The sequence below is a fragment of the Oreochromis aureus genome, linkage group 13 (genome assembly GCF_013358895.1).
Source record: "Oreochromis aureus strain Israel breed Guangdong linkage group 13, ZZ_aureus, whole genome shotgun sequence".
Taxonomy (NCBI): Eukaryota; Metazoa; Chordata; class Actinopteri; order Cichliformes; family Cichlidae; genus Oreochromis; species Oreochromis aureus.
Window position 1 is genome coordinate 30,379,928 of NC_052954.1, and position 20,717 is coordinate 30,400,644.

Below are 20,717 nucleotides of genomic sequence, written 5' to 3' on the forward strand. Positions count from 1 at the left end.
AGAGTGAGAGAGAGAGAAAGATTGGGGGTGCTTGCAATGAATGATGCTCTAGTGTGAAACCCATTGGACCATGACTATACCTTAGGTGATAGAGACCCAGTAACATCAATCATACACACTCACACTCTCTCACATACACAGACACACAGTCTCACTCTCTGCCTTCGTTATTCCCGGTAGAAGGGCTTTTCTTGATTTTTAATAAAGGATATCTGCAGAGAAGGTCAAGGTTATTCAATTGTTGGCCATTCATCTCCTCATTTTGCTTTCCCTCGATACGCACGCACACACGCGCACACACACACACACACACACACACACACACACACACACACACACACACACACACACACACACACACACACACACACACACACACACACACACACACACAGATATCTCAATCTTCCCCGTTGGCCCTAGCTTGGGGACCCCTACACCTTTGGGCATGTGTCTGTATGTGTGCGCCTTTGTGTGCACACTCTTCAGTGTGAACAATGCAGCCGTCATTTCTGGCTTGTCTGGTTATCCATCACTGGCTTTATGCAGCTCTGTCGCTATCTTCTGTGTATTTTATCCACTGCGAGAGTTTTGCACAGACTTCAAGAGGTGTCACAGATAATATTACTTACTGTTTTATCAGAAGACTCTTTGAACTTAATACAACCATAAATGGTTTGGAAATTGGAAACTGGATGTATTGCCAGTGGCAAGATAATGCTGAAATAATGTATGGAATCTAGTAAAAGGCAACAGTGGCAGAGCAGAGAGGGCATATAAAGCTCTGAGGTTACTGTGGAGAACACTGTTAATCTGTTTCCTTGGGGGATGGAAGCTAGAGAAATTTGAAAATAACAGATTAACGCAGGACAGTGAATTACCAGATGGAATATTATATGAAATTCCAAAAGCTTTTGTGTTGTAATCGTTGTGAACCAGAGACGAGATAATACAATCAGACCGTCTTATGTGATCCAAATAAAGGCTTGAAATAGCAGAAATGCTGTATCTACCATCCCCTTCAAAACAATGGAGAGAAGTCTTTCCTTATTCAGAAATAAAAACAAGGCAGTGGTCCAGTAGTGTCCTCATCTTTACGAGATCAATACATCAAGCTTAGTTTGCTGATACGGAAATTAGTTCGTTAAAAATGCCAGACTGCACTGAGGGAAAAAAAGACAGGTACTCAAAATAACTTCTCAGGAGGGGAAATATTGGGGAAAAAAAAATCTTATTTACTGTTGAATCCAAGTTTGTAGCAGTAACAGAGAAATGTATGTAAGGAGACAAACAAGAGAGAGAGAGAGCGATTCTGCAGTATATCAAACCCACGGTGAAACATGGTTTTAGGATTCGTCAAGTCTGGGGGGTGTTTTGTCTACTCAGAACATATCCATAGTAACCAAGGAGAAGCAGCAGGATAAAGAGCTCAAACTCACCTTAAACACTAAGTACTTTGCAGCTCAGTAATCTGAGAGGCGTTTATATTTGATTATCCATCGCTTTTCTTCTGCATGTCCAGTTCAGGGTCAGATTCAGGGGCTGGAACCTATCTTAGCTGCTATAGAGAGAGGTGAGAGGCAGGGTACAGCCTGGATGGGTCGCCAGTCTGTTACAGACAACCAGTCACATTCACAATAATGGGCAATTTACACTGCTCCCAAAAAATTAAGGAACTAGCATTAAGTCAGTTAAACGTTTGGGATATTGATATGGTCAGTAAAGTAGCTCTACTGATCTTTTCTGACTGTCTTTTCAGTAGTTTTCCATTTGGTTAGTGTCACTACTGTTAGCATGAGCTGATACCTGGAACCTACAGAGGTTGCACAGGTAGTCCAACTGCTCCAGGATGGCATCATCAATACATGTCATTGCCAGAAGATTTGCTGTGTCTCCCAGCACAGTCTTAAGAGTATGGAAGAGATTCCAGGAGACAGGCAGCTACTCTAAGAGCAGCGGACAGGGCTTAATCCATCACCAAGTCCTTAATCCATCAGCAGTTCCGGTATCTCCTCGTTTGAGCAAGAAAAAACACTGCCAGAGCTCTAGAATATGACCTACTGCAGACTGATGGTGGGAGTGTCTCTGACAAAACAATCAGAAAACAGACTGCATGAGGGTGGCCTGAGGGCCCAACGTCCTTTAGTGGGCCCTGGTCTTATTGCCTGACACCGTGGAGCCGACTGGAATTTGCCACAGAGTACCAGAATTAGCATATCCACCACTGGCACCATGTGCTTCTCAAAGATGATAATAATAATAATGATAATAATGGATTGGATTTCATATAGTGCTTTTCAAGGCACCCAAAGCGCTTTACAATGCCACTATTCATTCACACACTGGTGGAGGCAAGCTACAGTTGTAGCCACAGCTGCCCTGGGGCAGACTGACAGAGGCGAGGCTGCCATATCGCGCCATCGGCCCCTCTGGCCAACAACACCAGTAGGCGGTAGGGTAAAATGTCTTGCCCAAGGACACAACGACCAGGACAGAGAGCCCGGGGATCGAACCGGCGACCTTCCGGTTGCAGATACGCGTCCCAACCCCCTGAGCCACGGTCGCCCCGTAGATGATAATAAAACCCCTCGGAACATGTGACAGATGCAAAATGGTATGGAGAAGCTGTGGAGAACTTTATACTGCCTGTAACATCATTCAGTATGACTGGTTTCGTGGCGTGTCAGTGATAGTTTAGGGAGGCAGGTACCAAATTCATACAGAAAGGTGCCGTATAGATAGTGGATTCAAAGCCAGGACCTTCTTGCTGTGAGGGTATGGTGCTAATAACTTCACCTTTGTGCTGTCCTGCATTTAACTGTGATGAAATAAAAGCGAAAGCCAATCTCTGCTTTTGTAGCATACATGTTTTGATCTCAAAATAAAATAGCTAAAATAGGAAAAACATTTACAACCTGTTGTCCAAAAACTCTACACAGTCTTACCGAGTGATTATACACTATGTGCTTTACATATACTGTAGCAGTGTTGCCTCCTCCATCCATTCTCTTCTGGTTGTTCTTGTCAGTGTTGGGGGGCTGGAGCCTATCCCAGCTACCATAACGTCAGAGAGAGGGTACACCCTGGACAGGTTGCCGGTCTGTTACAGGGCTGACAAAGAGAGACAGACAACCATTCGCACCAACAATCACACCTATGCACATTTTAGATTCATCAATTAACCCGACCCCACTATCTGCATGTCTTTGGACTATGGGAGGAAGCTGGAGTACGTGGAGAGAACCCACGCAAACACGAGGAGAACATGCAAACTCCACACAGACAGTTCCTGGCCTTGTGGTGGACAAACTCAGGACCTTTTTGCTGTTAGACAACAGTGCTAGTCACTGCGTGTTGCCACCTTTAAAATAAAAGTATTTGCAAACTCATTAGTATATCATATTTACAAAAAAAGTGCATAAGTTGTAAATGACCTCCTCTCACTTCAACACAATTTCATTTCCCATCTATAATTTATTCATGACTCCCAAATGTGACATCTTTGACTGACTGAACACAACAGAAAACTGAACACTGACGATGAATAAAAATTGGAAACTTGTGGAAGGAGGAAGTTCCCCAGGCTCTAGTGGGACCCTGCATTCGAGGACACATCGCTGGTATTAATGTTACCTCAATGTTACCTCAGAAAAAATGAACTTTACTTGAAATCCCATTGTGATTGAATTCCAACTTTCTTTCGCTTCAGTATTCCCACCACTTCAAGCAAGCTTACTGCATGTACAGAATTAAAATAAGGTCTTATTTATTCATTCCCAGTTGAATAGAAGAGGCTTCTCTCTCAGCAGAAATGAGAAAAAACCTTTTATCAACCAACTTATTGGGTAGATTTACAGTAAAGTACTCTTAGATGATGTTGTTGTTGTGTTGTGTGTGATGATATAACCACATTTAACTGGGCCTTCTAAAGTCATTCAGAGGGCATATTCAGAAAAAGCCAAAGTAAACAAACGTGTTGCTTGGAGGTGCAAAGGCTACCTTCCTGACACTCTACTCTCATTCAGGTTAGATAATGACTTGACAACTCCTAACCCCAGTAACCTAATATTCAGCTGGAAAAGCTGGCAGGACATTGGATCTTTATTTCTCCTCGTTACACCATTAGACTTTCCTAGAATGTAAAATGCAAAACATATAATATCACAGTATAGTATATTTTAGATCTGCACCTGGACTTTGCTGTATTATACTCTATACAGTTTTAAATTTCAAATAAGATCATTTACAGTATGATTGCTTGTTTATTGATTAATATTGACAGTATATGTAAAATATGACTTGCTATGTAATATCAATATACTGTGATATAATGTGCAACCATGAAAAGTATTCCCATGTAGTAAAAATATTGAACAGTGCTGCTGAGTGTACTCAGGCTGCAGCAACCTCAGCAGAGACTCAGCTGTGTTTTTTCTAACACAAGGGAGGGCACCGACTGGCCTTAGAGGGAATTCCACTGTGCTGTGCATTGTTATAAATTATATGGTTCAATCAAGCGAGTCTCTGCCGTAAGCTAAGCTGTGTTTTCTAAATATGGTCATCTAAAACTATACAGTGGAGGAGTGGTGTTATTCTTGGAGGATTTTCAAGGCTGTGAATTTTTCTGATTTCTTTTTTCCCCAAATGTATGAAAGAGAGTGTGTGTGTGTGTGTGTGTGTGTGTGTGTGTGTGTGTGTGTGTGTGTGTGTGTGTGTGTGTGTGTGTGTGTGTGTGTGTGTGTGTGTGTGTGTGTGTGTGTGTGTGTGCGCGCGTATCCGTTTCATGAGGGAAGGCATTTTTGCAAAGTGAAATCACTTCTGGACAACTCTCCCTTCTTTAACAGGTCAGTTTACGGCACAGTTTGAGAGCAGGCGTGTGCTGTGAAGGGTTAGGGTGGTGATTAAAGGGTTGGGAATGAAAACAGTCTCTGGAAGCTCTTAAGCACAAACATGTGTGCGTCTTTTTGTTTCTCACATGGATGATGTCAATCTCAGCTGACTAGATGCTGTCACTGAAAGTCTTTGTGCATGCGGTTGTGTGTTTGTGTCACTGCGGTTGTTTTTAATTATGTGTTCCTCTCTAGTATGAATGTGTCACTGGGCTGTCGTGCAGTTAGCGGTCAGTAAATGTCTGTCTGTAGTGGGGGATTACAGAGAAAATCAATACTACAAGGTTGCTTTGATGTAGCCTGTAAGACACATTGACCTGTCAGTTCAACTTGTAGCCTTGAATTTCTTCTTCTCTTTTTGGTGAGCAGACAGTCTGCTTAACTTTAGTTCTGTAATTCAGTTGGGAAGGGAGACAGTCAGGGTGTCACTGCAGACTGTCTGGGCTAATACTGCTGTAATTCAATTTCCTTACTGCTGCCATTATGGCTTATTAAATCTTAAATAACCTGATGCATTAACTGTGGCACTGCTGCACAGCATAACACTATAGACAGATGTCCACCCAACTTTCTGAGGCATCCTCCTGGGAGCTGTAGTTTTTAAATGCTCACAAAGATGGTGTATTTTGTCTTTATTAAATGAGGTGTCCACAGTGTACCCTCCTCCTGTCTAAAGACAGCTGGGATAGGCTGAAAAAAAAAAATCTAAATCTGATTTAAACTTGGCTAATCTCCCCTTGAAAGTCATCTCCATGCGCACCTCTAGGCCACTTGCAGTGCTATTTTCAAATCACTTCCTGGAAGTATCACTTGGTACTCTTGTGCATTTGTTATGAACCTCAAACATGCATAGAGAGTAAACATCAGCTCTGAGCTAACCCGGCTTTAATGACTGCTGATAAAAACTGGTTCTCCAAACAGCAGCTTGTAGTGGAAGATTCATAGCTAGAAAGCAGCACGTTTTTTTTGTTTTTTTTAGACATCTACAGTGCTGTGCATCATAAATTCATCCCTCAGGGCGAGACTGTCAATGCTGTGTTCTTCTGTAAAATCTCAAGGTGTATGTAAGGCGTACCCCTGCAATTTCAGCCCCTCCCCTACCCAAGCGTGCACGGGTAGATCCACGTATAATCGACACTTGCAAAACAGACATGTCTGTCTGGCTTGCATGAACACGCACACAAGAAGCAGTACTTAGTGTGTATGTGTGTGTACGTGTTTGTGTGTGCAGCAGTTGTACTGATCCATCATCAAATAACAGAAAACAGGAAGATATTTCCGACTATTGATTTTTAAGTCAGATTGTAATGTGACTGCATTTGCCAGTAAATGTCATGACTTAATAATGTTATAGCTGTTTAGCTAATATCCAGGCACTGGTGTTCACTAATTAGAGTTGGCTAAATCAATCGGCATTGTATGTCAACTTTAAAACATTTCTTCATGTTGGAAATGAGAAATAAACTCCTGGTATGCATGTTTCTCTTTCATCTGTGCACTTTTTTGTGCACTTTTGTGCACACGGGCAACATAATAAGGATAAATAACGTTGGCTCTAATGCTCTCGGCCATCGACAATGCCATCAGGAAGTGATAGGATGATTGGACTATGAGCAAATTGCCCAACCATAGTTCAGACCCAGAATACATTTAGACAAACTCTAAATGTATTCTGTTGTTAATAATCTGCCGCTACTTTTAAACATGACTTATCAGATTCTAATGATTCCAGGCCAATTTCTGTTTAACTCTGGCCACAAGTGACAGTATCAGGCTGCTGAAGAAGTAAATACTGGCAAGTGTTGCAGCAGACTGAATAGAGAAGTCATAAAGTAAGCAAATAAGTAACATTAGTAATATTAACCAATCAGCAATAAACAATAAACCTTTAGTAAAATGCCACAGGCTTCCGCAAACTGGCGGTCATACTCTACCTAATAAGGTTGAATCAGTGAAGCAATGCATTTAACTCAATCTCTGATACCTTCTAAATTTACCTCCATTTATTACTACCTTTTATAATTTAGTGAGAAGCATATGACAACAACTATACTGCTATTCTGAGACTGAAATGCTCGAGAGAAGCAAGTGTGCAAGGGATGAAGAAGTTGTTGGAGTCATGAGTAATGCTGCTTTAAAAGAATATATTATTTTTATTTGAATAGATGAGGAGGTGAGTGAAGGCTTGAGCTTTCCATTAGCAGATGTGTGCATGACACAAGCAGATGGTATTAAATGAGTAGAGAGGTGGTGCAGAAGGTGTAGCCAGGCCTCCCTCTGGATAGAGTGACAGGGGAGAAGATGAAAAGGGAGATTTGTAACTACACTACCTGGCGATATTGGGCTCTCTCTCTTAATCTGTCTGTCCCACTTGTTCTTTTTCCATCCATTTGTCTGTCTATCCCCCATGCATCTGTCTTCTGTGCTGCATCAATTATTCACCCGGAGCAAATGAATATTTCAAGGGGTGCTGGACTCTCTTCCTCCATACCTCATGCTCTCATCGCTGTCTCTGTTTTTATCAGTCTGCTCGCTGCCCCTCCTCTTGCTCTGCCGCCGTCACCCTTTCATGGCTCTTCCCTCTGTGCTTTCGTACAATATATAAGCATGTGTTACTCCTGATCCCAATTCTGTGGTGTATGTAAAAGATTTGACTTTGGCCTCGTATTATGACCTCCTTGACGGCCTTCTGCCCCTGCTCACCATTTATAACCTCAGCTAGCTGTGAGTCTGCCTGTGAGTGATGGCTTCCTGACGACACATGTATGCCGTCTTCTTCTGTGCCAGGCGTTTTTTGGGGGGAAGATTAATGGGAGAGGCGTTTGGAGTGACGGCTTGTTGGGACTGTAGGAGGCTACACCAGTCACCTTCACATTAACAATGAATGTGATCTACCTTTCACGTGCTTTCATAGATACTGAATATGCAGAAGATCTCAGCCTAAGAAAACCAGAGGAGAGCTACACCAAGGCTTTGTCAAAATTTAACTCTTGATTCTATTTTTTTGAATAATAATTTTTGCCATGTTTCAAAATGTTAGGGTTTGGGCGATATAGTGAACCGGTCATTGTCCCACACATCTGTTTTCTTAGCTGCTTATCCAATTGTCGGAAACACTGATTGCAAGTAGCTGTGTTCATGACTTTAGATCACAAAGCAGAGAGGGAGGCAACCTAACTGCAACCAATCACTCTCCAACATGGACTGGCTGCAGTCAGACTGAATGGTCAAGGTTTGCAAATAATTGGCTTCTAATTTCTAAACACAGGCAGATTACTAACACGTTGCTCTCAATCTGAATTCACCTGTGGTAATTAGTGCAACTGTGACATGTCTTTTTGCAATAGCGGGCTTGACTCAGCTGGTTCCCAACTGTTCGTATTCTGGATATATTCCTTTATAAAAGCAAGATTGTTAAGCCCATTTGTCATTGTGCAGTTAAATTGCTGTCTCGCAGCAACTACATCACTTTTTATGGAGGAATTTCTGGACTCTGTATATCTGTTTAATGTAACTTTCTGTGTGTGTAGACAGCAACAGATTTGTCCTTTCTTGTCAATTTATAGCAGTTAATCACCAAATTTTCACAGATTGCATGTAATTGACTCCATTTTATCACAAACCTAAACTGTGCACAAAAGCTGCTTTGAAGACAGACGTGATTGCCGTCCTTGAGGCAACCATTTCAAATTTCCAGTCTATTGCACACAGTCACAATAGTATTTAGCATCTGATTACTACTTGCTTGTAGTAATCGTATGATGACTAATTAGCTGGGGGGGTTTTTTTCAAATGTAACTGCACCTGTAAAAATACGCAAACAATGAAAACACACAAAAGAAAAAAAAAACAAGCGACAATGGACTGAGATAATTTATAAGCTATTGGTGCGTGACTGAGGTTTTGCATTTGAATTTCTAAGAAGTTTACAACGCGGTAAACAGTAATTAAAATAATAAAAATATAGGCTGGAAAGTGCTTTGCACTGCTGCCACACATCAGCATGGTTTAAGGTTTGGCTTATTCAACCCAATGAGGAACTTTTTCTGCAGGCATGTATGCATTCGACCCAGGCATGAGCGGCCTTCTTGCTTTCCCTCACAGTCCAGACACATGCATGTTTGGATGACTGAATAGATTCAAAGATTCCAGCTGAGATTAGTTTTTAGTGTGAATGGTCATCTGTGTGTGTGTGATCTGTCAGTGTGCATTATCCCCCCAATTACACCATCTTATTTGAAATAAGCTTCATCATGCTCCAACCTTGCATGCAACAGTGTGGAGTGAATAAACGTTCCAGCATTTTTTTCTTTTCTATTTCACTTTTGTTTTCTAGCTTATGAACTCGCGCTGTCACAGCACAGCCTTTTAACTTTTTAGTTGCTGTTGTGGGTTAAGATAAAATAGCCATTCTAGGCTTTTGGTTGCTGGGATGTAGCAGTTGCTTCCTTGTAGTTCATCAGCATTTAACACCCACACTGCAAAGAAAGTGCAGGAGTGACAGTTAGTGACTTTGTAGGCCTTTTCCTCTTTTTCTTAGACTTTGATAATGGCTTTACATTTTATTAATTTCACCTTTCAAAGCTCTTTACTAAAGTTTTACAGCATTTCCACAATGACCTTGTTTAAATGGGATGTGAAATATGGCCCTAAATTCAAAAAATGTGAGCATCAATAAAACAGGTGCAGTAATAAGACAAGAAAATAGACAATAGATCTTGAACAGACATTCAATTTTAGACATTAAAGATGTTCATGTGTCATCAGCAGTAAGAAACTGAAAAAATGAGTTTATCATCATCATCATCATCACCATCACCATCAATATGATCAACATTTAAGTCAGTGTTATAGCAGCATGACATGAATATTTGTCTATTTTTAAATCCAGGATTAAAGCCAGGGGATCTAACTGTGATCAGCAGGGACTGATAGGAGATGGATAGATGGAGGAGTAAATGGAGAAAAGTGAAGGGAAGAAGTGATGGAAAGGAAACAAAACAGACGGACCTTCTGCATCCTGTCTTGTTCCTCCTTTACATATATTGTGTCTGTGAGTGTGAGTATATGTGTGTGCTTCTGTTTTACTGGCAGGATGGTATGCATTTACTGCAGCTCGTGTCCCGCTGTGCAGCAATCTGTTAGCACTTCCTTAGCTTCCTTTGTTTCCCAGAAACAGCATATCTGGCTGAGGTTCTGAGCTGGGAGTGAAATGGAGTCATGAAATGTTGCACTCGCACAAACACTTGTTGCCTCAAAAACTGAGTGCATGCACTCTGCAGGATTCTAGGGACAGGGCAGTTTCTTCTGAACGTAACTTATGATGGTTTATGACTTTTACAGTTGCAGCAGTAAGTGTTTTGCAGGGTTTTCAGGTGAGCTGGGCGCGAGATGAATCATGGCAAATATAAATATGCTTTACCTTTATTGATTCGATGGATGCTTCTATTCAAAGTTATGGTGGTAATGTTTTTTCATGTCTGTCCTTTATATATTGCTAGAGGCCTTTTTTATCGTGTTCCATTTTCTGCTTTCAAGCACTATTTGATATTTTATTAGCAGTAGTACAATATTATATGCCTTTCATTATTGAATGTCTTTTTTTCTCTATTTCATATCAAGCAGCACTATGTTCAAGACAAATTTCCTCTTGGGGACAATAAAGGTTATTGGGCTTGATTGATTTATCTGAGTTATGTTTCCCCTGACCTTAGAGTCTAAGGTCAGAGGAAAGCATTTTACATTGATTGTAGAACTAATTGTCTTTAACTGGCTTATCATAGGACAGAGTTCATAAACATGAGTTAGGATAATCACACACTACACCAGTGAATTATCTTCATTTATACCATACTTTTTAAAACAGACTTTTCAGTGGGTTATTCCATTTTCGATGTGTGTTTCAGAACTAGCTCTCGGCTTGCCTCATGTTGTGATTTTGTGGATTCTATCAAGTTTTATCTACTATGTCTGTCTCTGTTATCTTGTTTTATGCTTTCCCCCCCAAAGACACAAGAAAAATGAGTTTCACTCTATTTTTCTCCTTCTTTTTTTTCTAGTCTAGCAGTGTGCCACGGTGAGCACAGATCCTATAGTGAGGGCTTAGATAATGAACACGCACAGTCACACAGTAACATAGTGTTCAACTGGCAGCAGCCGGCGACATCGTCACTGTATGTGGTGCTGATATGTTGTGTGTGACAGTGTGCGTGTTTGTGTGTCTTCAGATTTTCCCTTGAGCATGGGGTTACTTTGATTGACAAGTGCAATCGCTGGTTACCACCATCTTGGTTTTTACAGATGTCACATGAATTTGTCATGTTGGGATCGCTATAGCAACAGCATCAGGGGATTGTCTTACCTTGATATCAGAGGGATGCCGTGTTTTGTCACCTCATACTGTTATTCTGCCAATCTGTCAGTCAGTCTGAATCAATCTGAGATGCTTGTTAATCCTGCTGCCTGGGAAAATAATAATTATTAACTGCAAAGCAAAGCTGTGTTGGGCAGTCTTTGGTTCCACTATAGCACCAGGAAGGACAAAAGAGGCGATGACAAATCTTAGTTTTACAAGACACAATGTAATGTAATGTAATCCAGGGTTAAATAATGAAGGGTTTGCTTTGTAATGCAGCCGTGGTGTCTGCTATTGTGTATATGTTTACAATAGTGAAAAAAGCCTGATGGTGTCTTCACAATAAAACCAGCTCCATTCATAAAAACGGGCACGAAGCAGTTGAGTTACGATACACACCAAGGGAAATGACATTTTTGATGGGGTGGGTGGTGCTGAAAATATGGAGAAAATTTTATAACAACGAAATAAGTGTGCAAGATATTAAGTATTCTTTGGCAGGTAGACTGAAAATGGATGTTGCAGAGAAGAATCCCAGCTGAAAGTAAAAGATGGTGACTGGACAGAGTTCAACCAAACTAATAACTTGAAAACAAAAGACGATACACTGAAATAATATTGTGAACTTTAAAAAAATTACTAAAATAACATAAAATTAACAGGCTTTAGTTTTACTCTTTGGTGCATCTGTTTATTGAGATCTTGATGTCTGTATGAGTCATCTGCACTGAAAAGGTGCTGTGTTCATATTCTAATACCTGTGCAGAACCTCCGTATAGTAACAGTTAAAAATACTAAAATGAATGATCAAAACTAAAAACTAAACTGAAACTGAACATTTTAAAATGGTCAAAACTGAACTGGAACGATACCCTCACCCAGGCACCACCCACCCCCAACACTGCTCACTGGTGGTGGTGATGAAATCATGGCTCACGAAAACTTTGGATGAGGTGCCTGAGCAACACATTTAATGTGGAAATGGAGAGGAGGCGGATCGCTTCGCCATGCCAGACCCCTTCAAGGGAGAGTGGAAGATCACAGTGGATTAAAAGACTGGTGACAAGAGGCCGACTGGCTGCATGGACATATAGTTTGTTGGACAGGAACATTGATGTTGAAATTTCGAATGAGGTGAATTTGACAGTGTGAGATAATGTACGTGCTGAAGAATAAAAGGCAGCAAGAATCGGCGATGTTACCAACTAACTTCCTGGCTTCCAGCCTTCTTCTGTGTACATGTTGGTAGTGGGGATAATGAGTTGAGCTGTGTTGATGTTTGCAAGCATCTCTCCTCATAGGACTTTGTCAGAGAGCCGGCACAGTTGCATCCCAGTTTGTGTGGCTTTGTGTCTTCATCCTCAGCTCAGTGGATGCATCCATCATGGCAGGCGGTTTTCCTTCTTTAACACTGCTCTCTTCTGCCAAGGTCAGCTCATTATATCCATGCTGCTCAGTATTAGTCCCATTGTATTGCAGGCTCTCAATCTCTCACTTTAATAGCAGCTTCCGCTCATTGATCTTAGGGCACCGAGCTACAGCATCCTTCTTAGTTAGTGTGGATGTTCTTCTGCTCGTCCATAATTTCCATGTAACGTCTCTGCTCGGGCCTACTGTTATAGCAGTCTTTAGGGTGTATGATGTTGTTAATCTGGGTGATAAAAAAATAATTTAAAATGGGCCAGTTTAGAACAGTTAGGCTGAACACTAGTGGTTGTTATAAAGTGCTCACTATTTCCTATTGCCAAAGTTTTACTATGCAGTCAACAAATGGATGTTGATTTTAAATAATTTAAGCTATTATTTTCAATTCCAATGATATAATATTAAATTCTTTGCTAGGAAGAATTGTTTCTTCTTCTTCTTCTTTTTAGATGATTAGTGTGTTTGTTTAAAACAAATGTTTATTTTTATTTTCTTACCAAGGAATAACCTGAAAAAGCTCATGCCCTCATGACCTCCTCATGACTCATGCAGAACCGCCACGCTTGATCTGGTGGTAGTAAATCAAACATTAAGCCCAAATACAACTCCTTGATGTCACATGATTGCACTGATGGGGACCCTCACTGATGTAAGAATGAGTATCTTTGTCTTGTAGGGGTCACAAGATAAGATTTCAACTCTAATTTGTGTCTGTTTTGGGTTGTTTGTTGGTGCGGAGGGACGAACCAGGCCACAGACTCCCCCAGCTGTTTCTGATTTTGAGCATATTAAACTGTGTCGCTGCGTTCATGTTTTCTCCCCTCTGTGTTTCTTTCTGCAGGTTAACAGACCTGTCAGGCTCTCTCACAGATGGTCCATTCAACTATAAGTACAAGACCAAGTGCACTTGGTTAATAGAAGGATTGTAAGTACCACTGTTTTTATCTTCCACATGTCATCATTAATCTTACACACTTCCACTTGGATACAGACTTTATTCTGTATCTGACTTAAGGGCTTTAGATAAGGGAGACTGTATTATTCTGTAAAAAGGAGTTTGTCTATGAATATAGTAGTTACTGTGCTCCGTAGTTGCTTTTTGCATATTTATTGCTCATGCTACACCTACTGAAAGTGCTTCATTTGCCATTTTATTCTCTTGCTATGGAAATACAATCCTTGCTTGCACTACATGTAGTATACAGTGGTAGACCACCATGTAAAAGTCACAGAATAGCAACTATAATCATTATTTTCTAACACGGTGTGTAAGGTCATACAATTAATGGTCTCCTCTGTGTGTTCTGGAATGTTAGATTAGCTCTGGGCAAAGCACTGAAGATGTCCATGATCTCCTTGGGAAATGCTGAAGGGCAGCTCAGGCTCAGTAATATATTACTGCTATTATATATGCTATTATTTATTTTACTGTAATAGCTGCATTTTCTCTAAGACAAATGAGAGAAAGTTACTCAAAAGTCAGTTCAAGCTAATTTCATTTGTATATCGTAAAATCACACATTCACCTCAGAAGGCTTTAACTACAGGATGGGTTGCCAAGAGATTTGGAGCAGATATCCATGGACTGTGACTGAAAATGTGGTTTTCAGGCTTTTTTTTGCACAACGGGAAGGTTACCTTGCCAACACATTTCAACTCCCAACTCGACACTTAATGGGACTCACAGTAGTGCATTTGTGTCAGTTTGTGTAGGTATTTGGTTACTGAATAAAAAAGGAAGTGTCAGATTTTAACTCTCTGCTGGCTGTCAGCTCTTTGTATTTTATAAATTCGGGCTGGGTGGCTAAAAGACCAACAACAACACAAGCCCACAGACCAGTTGTTCCACATATTTTTTTATCAGCTCCCAGCTAATATCTACATGTAGAGGACAGTCTACGAAGCTCTGCACACTCTCTGATAGGACCAAAGCACAGCCATGTTGGTCACCTTAGAGCACATGGTTAGAAACCCTTTTCCTTTCTTGTTATACTTCAACATAAACTTCACTGATATGTCTCCAGTTACAACATGTCACATGACTGTGACAACTTTTGCCCACCGTGTTGTTGTGCCCATTTCAGACATTGAGGTATTTCTATTGAACCCCATTATAACAAGCTGCACAATGAAAAATGATGCTGAAGGGTTACTGCCAATCGTTTTTACACATGCTTTAAAACATGCTACTGAGCTAATATGAAAGAGGATTTTAAGTGATAGCTTCCTTTTTTTAAAAATTTATTTTTTAATGACAGATTGCTATAAAATCTCCAGAACATATTCATTTGTCAAAGAGGAATAAATAAATCAGGTGTGAGCTAAGAATAGAAAAAATCTGCTCCATCACACACTGGTGTATTTAAATTTGCAATGAACATGCAGTGCAGATTTTCCTGGTGATTTACCTTCATTTTAACATCTAGGGCCTTATCACATCAACCATCATTAGGACTTTTTTTTTTTTACCAATTAGGTATGCATGTCCACATATGGGAGACAATGATTAGTACCCTGGTGTTTGCCTTCATGTGTAAAATCGGTTGATTATCATATGCAGGTTTGCCTAAAGCGGAAATAAAAGTTATTTCAGGGTTCTGAACCCAGGATTTGACCTTTACAAAACCAGGATACTGGATACTAATAGTCTGCATGTGAACAAAAACTGCACAAAATGCATCTTCTAAGATGCTATCATTAAGACAAGGACACACCTCACAAGGATTTCAATATAGCAAAAAGGTTTTTTGCAGTGGGTGTGAGTCCCTGAACTGCCGATTTATGATCTTAACCACAGATTTTATGAATAGTGGATACACTTCTATAAAGTAAGAAAGATGTGAAGCTCATAGGTAATATATATATTTATCAAGAGTATTTTTGTCACATCTATTTATTCTCTATTCCCTCTCTCCCCGTCTCCCAGCCCCAACGCTGTACTCAGGCTTCGCTTCAATCACTTTGCCACAGAGTGCAGCTGGGACCACATGTACGTCTATGATGGAGACTCCATTTACGCCCCTTTGATTGCCGTCTTCAGGTGAGCACCTGCTAGTCTGAATGGGAGAGCTGTGCAATGGAGGAAATATGTAAATGACTTAGGTACCCTTTGGCACTGCTTCAAAAGTGCCAATAAATTTGTGCTTGTGCAGTCAAATGACTCCACGTATGGCCAAACAATGGACCCCATAATTGCTGGCTTACCACAATACAGCAATAATAGAAAGAAAATACTGCAATTACTCACATTATCCCTGAATGCCACTTCTTTTTCTGGAGATTTATTCTGTACTTTGCTCTTTTTTTCCCTTCTAAAGAACAATCTACAAGCATGTGGGTGGAACTCTTTCATTCCATGCAAATTCATTAAAAACAGTAATGCCACAATATTTTACCAACCTCCCACTTATTCTAATCCACTGAGGCTTATCTCTTGTTAAGAGTTCAGTTGTTTCCATAAAGGGGCAATTTGGACTATTGCAAGAAAAATATAATCTGCCATTTGATTATACATTGTATAGCATTATTACCTACAGTAAGTAAGCTTAAATTGTTCATTATGGATGGGTACCTGCACTTTGCATGGTAAAAAACAAGCACTAGTTCCAGCAGGGAGCTTGGGCTCAGTGTGGGAATGGGTACATTTACAGTGCATTGCATGGATTAAAAGTGACAACCCGGTCCCCCCAAAAATCATAATCAAACTAAATTTAATATGCCACTACACTGCAATGTTGTTTTACTTTAGGGCTAATTACTGTCATGTATTTTCTGTGGGGTGGCAGTGCTTTCAGACTAGAGCACATCATACACCAAAAACATTTCAGAAAACCGTCTGTTATTATTTTGGGTCCACAGGGGATGTCTGTCTTTGCAGGTCTCATTGCCTTTCTGTTGAATTCTTTTCTCAGCGGTCTAGTGGTGCCAGAGACCAGAGGTAATGAGACAGTTCCTGAGGTTGTGACAACGTCCGGCTACGCTCTGCTTCACTTCTTCAGTGATGCTGCCTACAACTTGACTGGTTTCAGCATCGCCTACTCGTAAGTCTCGATATTGTTCTTACCTTCACTCATTTTTTTTTCTTCACCTGTTTGTTTTTCCCTTCCTCTGTTTTTCAGATTTTCTATCCCAGTGCAACAAATTCAAATGTCTGTACAGTGCCCATAGGTGTGAATGTGTGTGCGTCTGTCTGTCTCTGTTAGCCCTGCAACAGACTGGTGACCTGTCCATGGTGTACCCCGCTTCACACACATTTGCAACTTTACTGTCCAATCTGGCTAAATGTAAAAAAAGAAAACACCTTATCACTTTAGGGATCACACCAACAAAGCACGAACCCAAGTGAATATGACAATATATCTATGTGTCCACTATTTGACAGATTACCAGCTTATCCTGGAGGACAAAAGTGGCCAAAGAAATGTAATTGTTCCGGTTCATGATCAGTCTGTTCTCTCCAATATAAACAAAAGAGAACACATTTTATATTTGTATTTATACTGAAATTTGTACTGAAATGTCAGACAAATACCAAATCCTGATAGCATCAGCTTGTTAATGTGTGCTTCTTTGTGGCAGCAGATCAAATGCATCGTCAGCTAATTGATTTGCAATATCAAGCAGTTACACTGACAGCTTACTAAGTGATTATTTTTACCAAATGCTGTGGCTGTGTTATATTTAGGTGTGCTTCTATTGTCTGTGTGATTTCATTTGTCACTTATAGGACAATAAAATTAGTCTCACTCAGGATATTCCCATAAAGACAAGTCAAAGTGACACGAAAAGTTCAATACAGACAGAAAGTATGCAACAGGCTCATATTATTAATATTTTAATGAGAACTTAACAAGGTTAAAAATGTAGTCTGTATATTCCAAAATTAAGCAAAGGCTTTATAAGAGTTTTTGCAGCTTCTCATTATCTGCTGCCAGACTTTGACTTCAGCTTGGAGTGGCATTTGTTCCCTGGGGCGACAGAGAGAGACGATCACAAATTTTTGTGTGTTGGTGGCTGATTTAACAACCGTGATCAGTGATTGGGATGACGCCCACTCATGTGAACCTGGTTATGTAGGGAGAAAACTTGGAAAGACATATAACTGGCAGCTGTGTGTGGGTACTCTCCCAGGAAAACAAAACAAGAAGAAGGGGAAAAAGAAAAAAATCCAGATTTTTCACACCACCTAGCTTCTTGGATTCGGTAAGCCACATGCACTGTTAACTACACTAATAGTGTGTTCAGAGACATTGCATAAGCAGGACACATGACATTTAAGGAAAACTTACCAGGAAGCCTCATAATGCTCTTCAATGTTGCTCTCTATAAAACCACAGTTGAATTATGAGCTCCAGCTGGCCAGAAATGGCAACAGTAAGCCCGTCTCCATTTCTGGCTGTCTCTTGCCGGTGGGGACAAAAGAATCCAAGGTCATTGGGAGAAACTCACGTGATTGGAAAAGAAAAAAAAAAGAAAGAAAGAAACAAAGCTGAAATACTTTCAACTAGCACAGATGCTTTGGTTTGAACAGAGCTCACATGAGGATCCGGACAGGAAGTGATTGTAATCCAGTAGGCCTAATCCAATATCCAGAGCAGTGTCTGAAACCACCTTCTATTTCCCTAATTCACAAAAACCTAATGAACACTAAACATCCTGAAGATGCCATTATGTGGCACCACCTGGCGAGGGGCTCAACATGTAATGGTAATAGTCAAGCTAGGCAAAATTATCATCACAGCTGTATTCACATGTACAGAAAACAGCCTGTGTCATCTGAAATGACAACAATGATAACTTACATCCGTCCTCTTATCAGAAACTTTGACACAATCCATAAAATGTGCTTGCTGCCTATGGTGCAAATCCCATGGTTTTTTTCGTTTTTTTTAATGTATGCTTCCAGACACCTCTTTAGCTTTGGCACTATATTTGCATTACCTCTTGGGCTGAAAGCCGTTGAAGTTCCCAGTGTGACTGAAGCCATAAAGGAAGTCACTTTTACAGTTGTTTCTTTTCTTTTTTCCTTCCCTTTTTGTGCACAAATGTTATCCTCGTCACTGTCAGGCAGGGCCTTTGATATGTAATATTATAGTAAACTTAAATATTATTCATTACTTTTGTGGTTCACACAAAATCTCAAGTGTGGGATGGTTATGGCTTAGGGAGGTAGAGGAGGTCATCTACTAATTGGAAGGTTGGTGGTCTGGGAGGGATCCTTGGATATCCAAGATTCTGAACCCCAAGATGCTCCTGATGCATTCATTGGGGTGTGAATGTTAGATAGAAAGCACTTAGATGTGGAAAAAAGTGCTTGTGTGAATGGCTGAATGAGACATCTTGTATAAAGTGCTTTGAGTGCTCCAGTAGAGTAGAAAAAGTGCTATATACATTTACAATTTACTCGGACTGAAGGCCAGCCAGTCTGCCTCACCATGCCAACTGGGAACGGTGCTTGGGAACGGCTGTAACATTGCTGGTTTTTGTTTCCTGCCTCTACTAAAAGCTCAGTCATACAGGACCATTCACACTGTTCATGTAGATTTCTATCACCCCTAACTATATACCAACCTGCTTTGTGCCATTAGTGATGGTCATTACTGAAAACTGAATGCTATGTAACTCCTCCCAAGCTGGGCACCTGCTTGGGAGGAGTACATACAGTTACACAGGTTCTTCTTAGCACACACACATACACATACACATACATGCCCACGGAGAGGAGATGAAGGTTGTCATGACAACACCCTTGTTACAGTAGCAAACCAGCTTTTTGCATTAACAAAAACATGATTCTCCGCCTCTGGTCCTTCACATCTTTCCCCCCAATTTTTCTATCTCTTTCATCTCAAACTTATCTGATATTCCATGGAAACGCCTTGTAATGTCGGTCTCAGTGCTTTTTGTTCAGTTTTGATTTTTATGTGTAATTTCTTTGTTCCACCTGCGTTTCCCATTTTCAGTCACGTCTGTCTTTTTCTTTGTGTTTTCCTCGCTGTATCTATAATTTATCTTGTTTAAAATCAGAGGTAGTTTAGCTCCATCTCTATTGTGTGTCACATTGTTTATTTTTGCATCACATTCAGTTAGATTTGGTGGCTTTTATCCAAAGCCACTTACAGTAAGTGGATTCAAACTTTAATGTAAGCAGACTTGGATGCCATCAAAAACGGGAAGTCCAAATCTGCACAGTGATACATTCATGGTCTCTGGCTTTGCTTTGGACTTTTAAGGTTCTTCTTTTTTCAATAAATAGTATTGCATTTGTTGTCACTGTTATTGTTAGGTTGAGTTCTGATTCCTCATTTCATTTCATTATCAGTTTTTTGCATGCTTAGTTTACTCTTCAAGTCTTATAGTTTTAAGACTTCTTTTGGTCTTTATTTAGTGTCACTTTCTATTCTGACTTTGCTGTAATTCACTCAGTAGCTCCTATTCCTGTCTCACCTTTTGTGTATCTCCCCCTCCCCAGGTCCCTCTTGTGTCTTGGGTTTTATTTCCAGTCTGATTGTCTTGATTATGTTCAGCTGTGCCCCTTTCCCATTCCCCACCTGTCTCCACTTCCCCAATCAGCCCTTTTTGTCTTTGTTGGATTGTGTGTTGTTTCCCTTGAGTTCCTTGTGTAAATTCCCTGTATTTCAATGCCAAGTTGTTTTGTTTTTTGTATGTATTTGGATTATTTATCTTTTGTTGTCTTCCCAATAAATCTGATGTTCATGTGATGTTTCAGTTTCATGCAGCAAGACTGAGTGAACTTTCTTTGCTACGTTTTATTTAATAGTAAGAAATAGTTGATGTACTGTGTGGTTATTTAAAAATGATACAAGATGTTTGTATACAAAAGCCTTGAGAGAGAAGTAAGAGAATAATATATCCCAGGGATGTATTTTTCTTTTCTGTTTATGACTTAGAGATTTTAAGCTTTAAGTGTGCAGTATAATGCGGCTCAGTGTTTAAAACTGGAGTTAAAGTTGAGGTTTTTGCACTTTTTCCTCATGTGTTGCTTGAGGATTATGGAAGTCTGTTTAGAATGCATAATGTCTTCTAGC

At 40.3% G+C, this 20,717-nt stretch overlaps 1 protein-coding gene across 3 annotated transcripts in view; it reads left to right on the forward strand.

The window, feature by feature from the left end:
* Positions 1 to 20,717, forward strand: part of atrnl1a (attractin-like 1a) — a 342,376-nt gene that overhangs the window by 44,438 nt on the left and 277,221 nt on the right. For all 3 annotated transcript variants that reach the window (XM_039621670.1, XM_039621672.1, XM_039621671.1), the window contains 3 exons: positions 13,511 to 13,594; positions 15,596 to 15,709; positions 16,581 to 16,709. In XM_039621670.1, the coding sequence (XP_039477604.1) occupies positions 13,511 to 13,594; positions 15,596 to 15,709; positions 16,581 to 16,709 (327 nt within the window). The remainder of the gene's footprint in view (positions 1 to 13,510; positions 13,595 to 15,595; positions 15,710 to 16,580; positions 16,710 to 20,717) is intronic.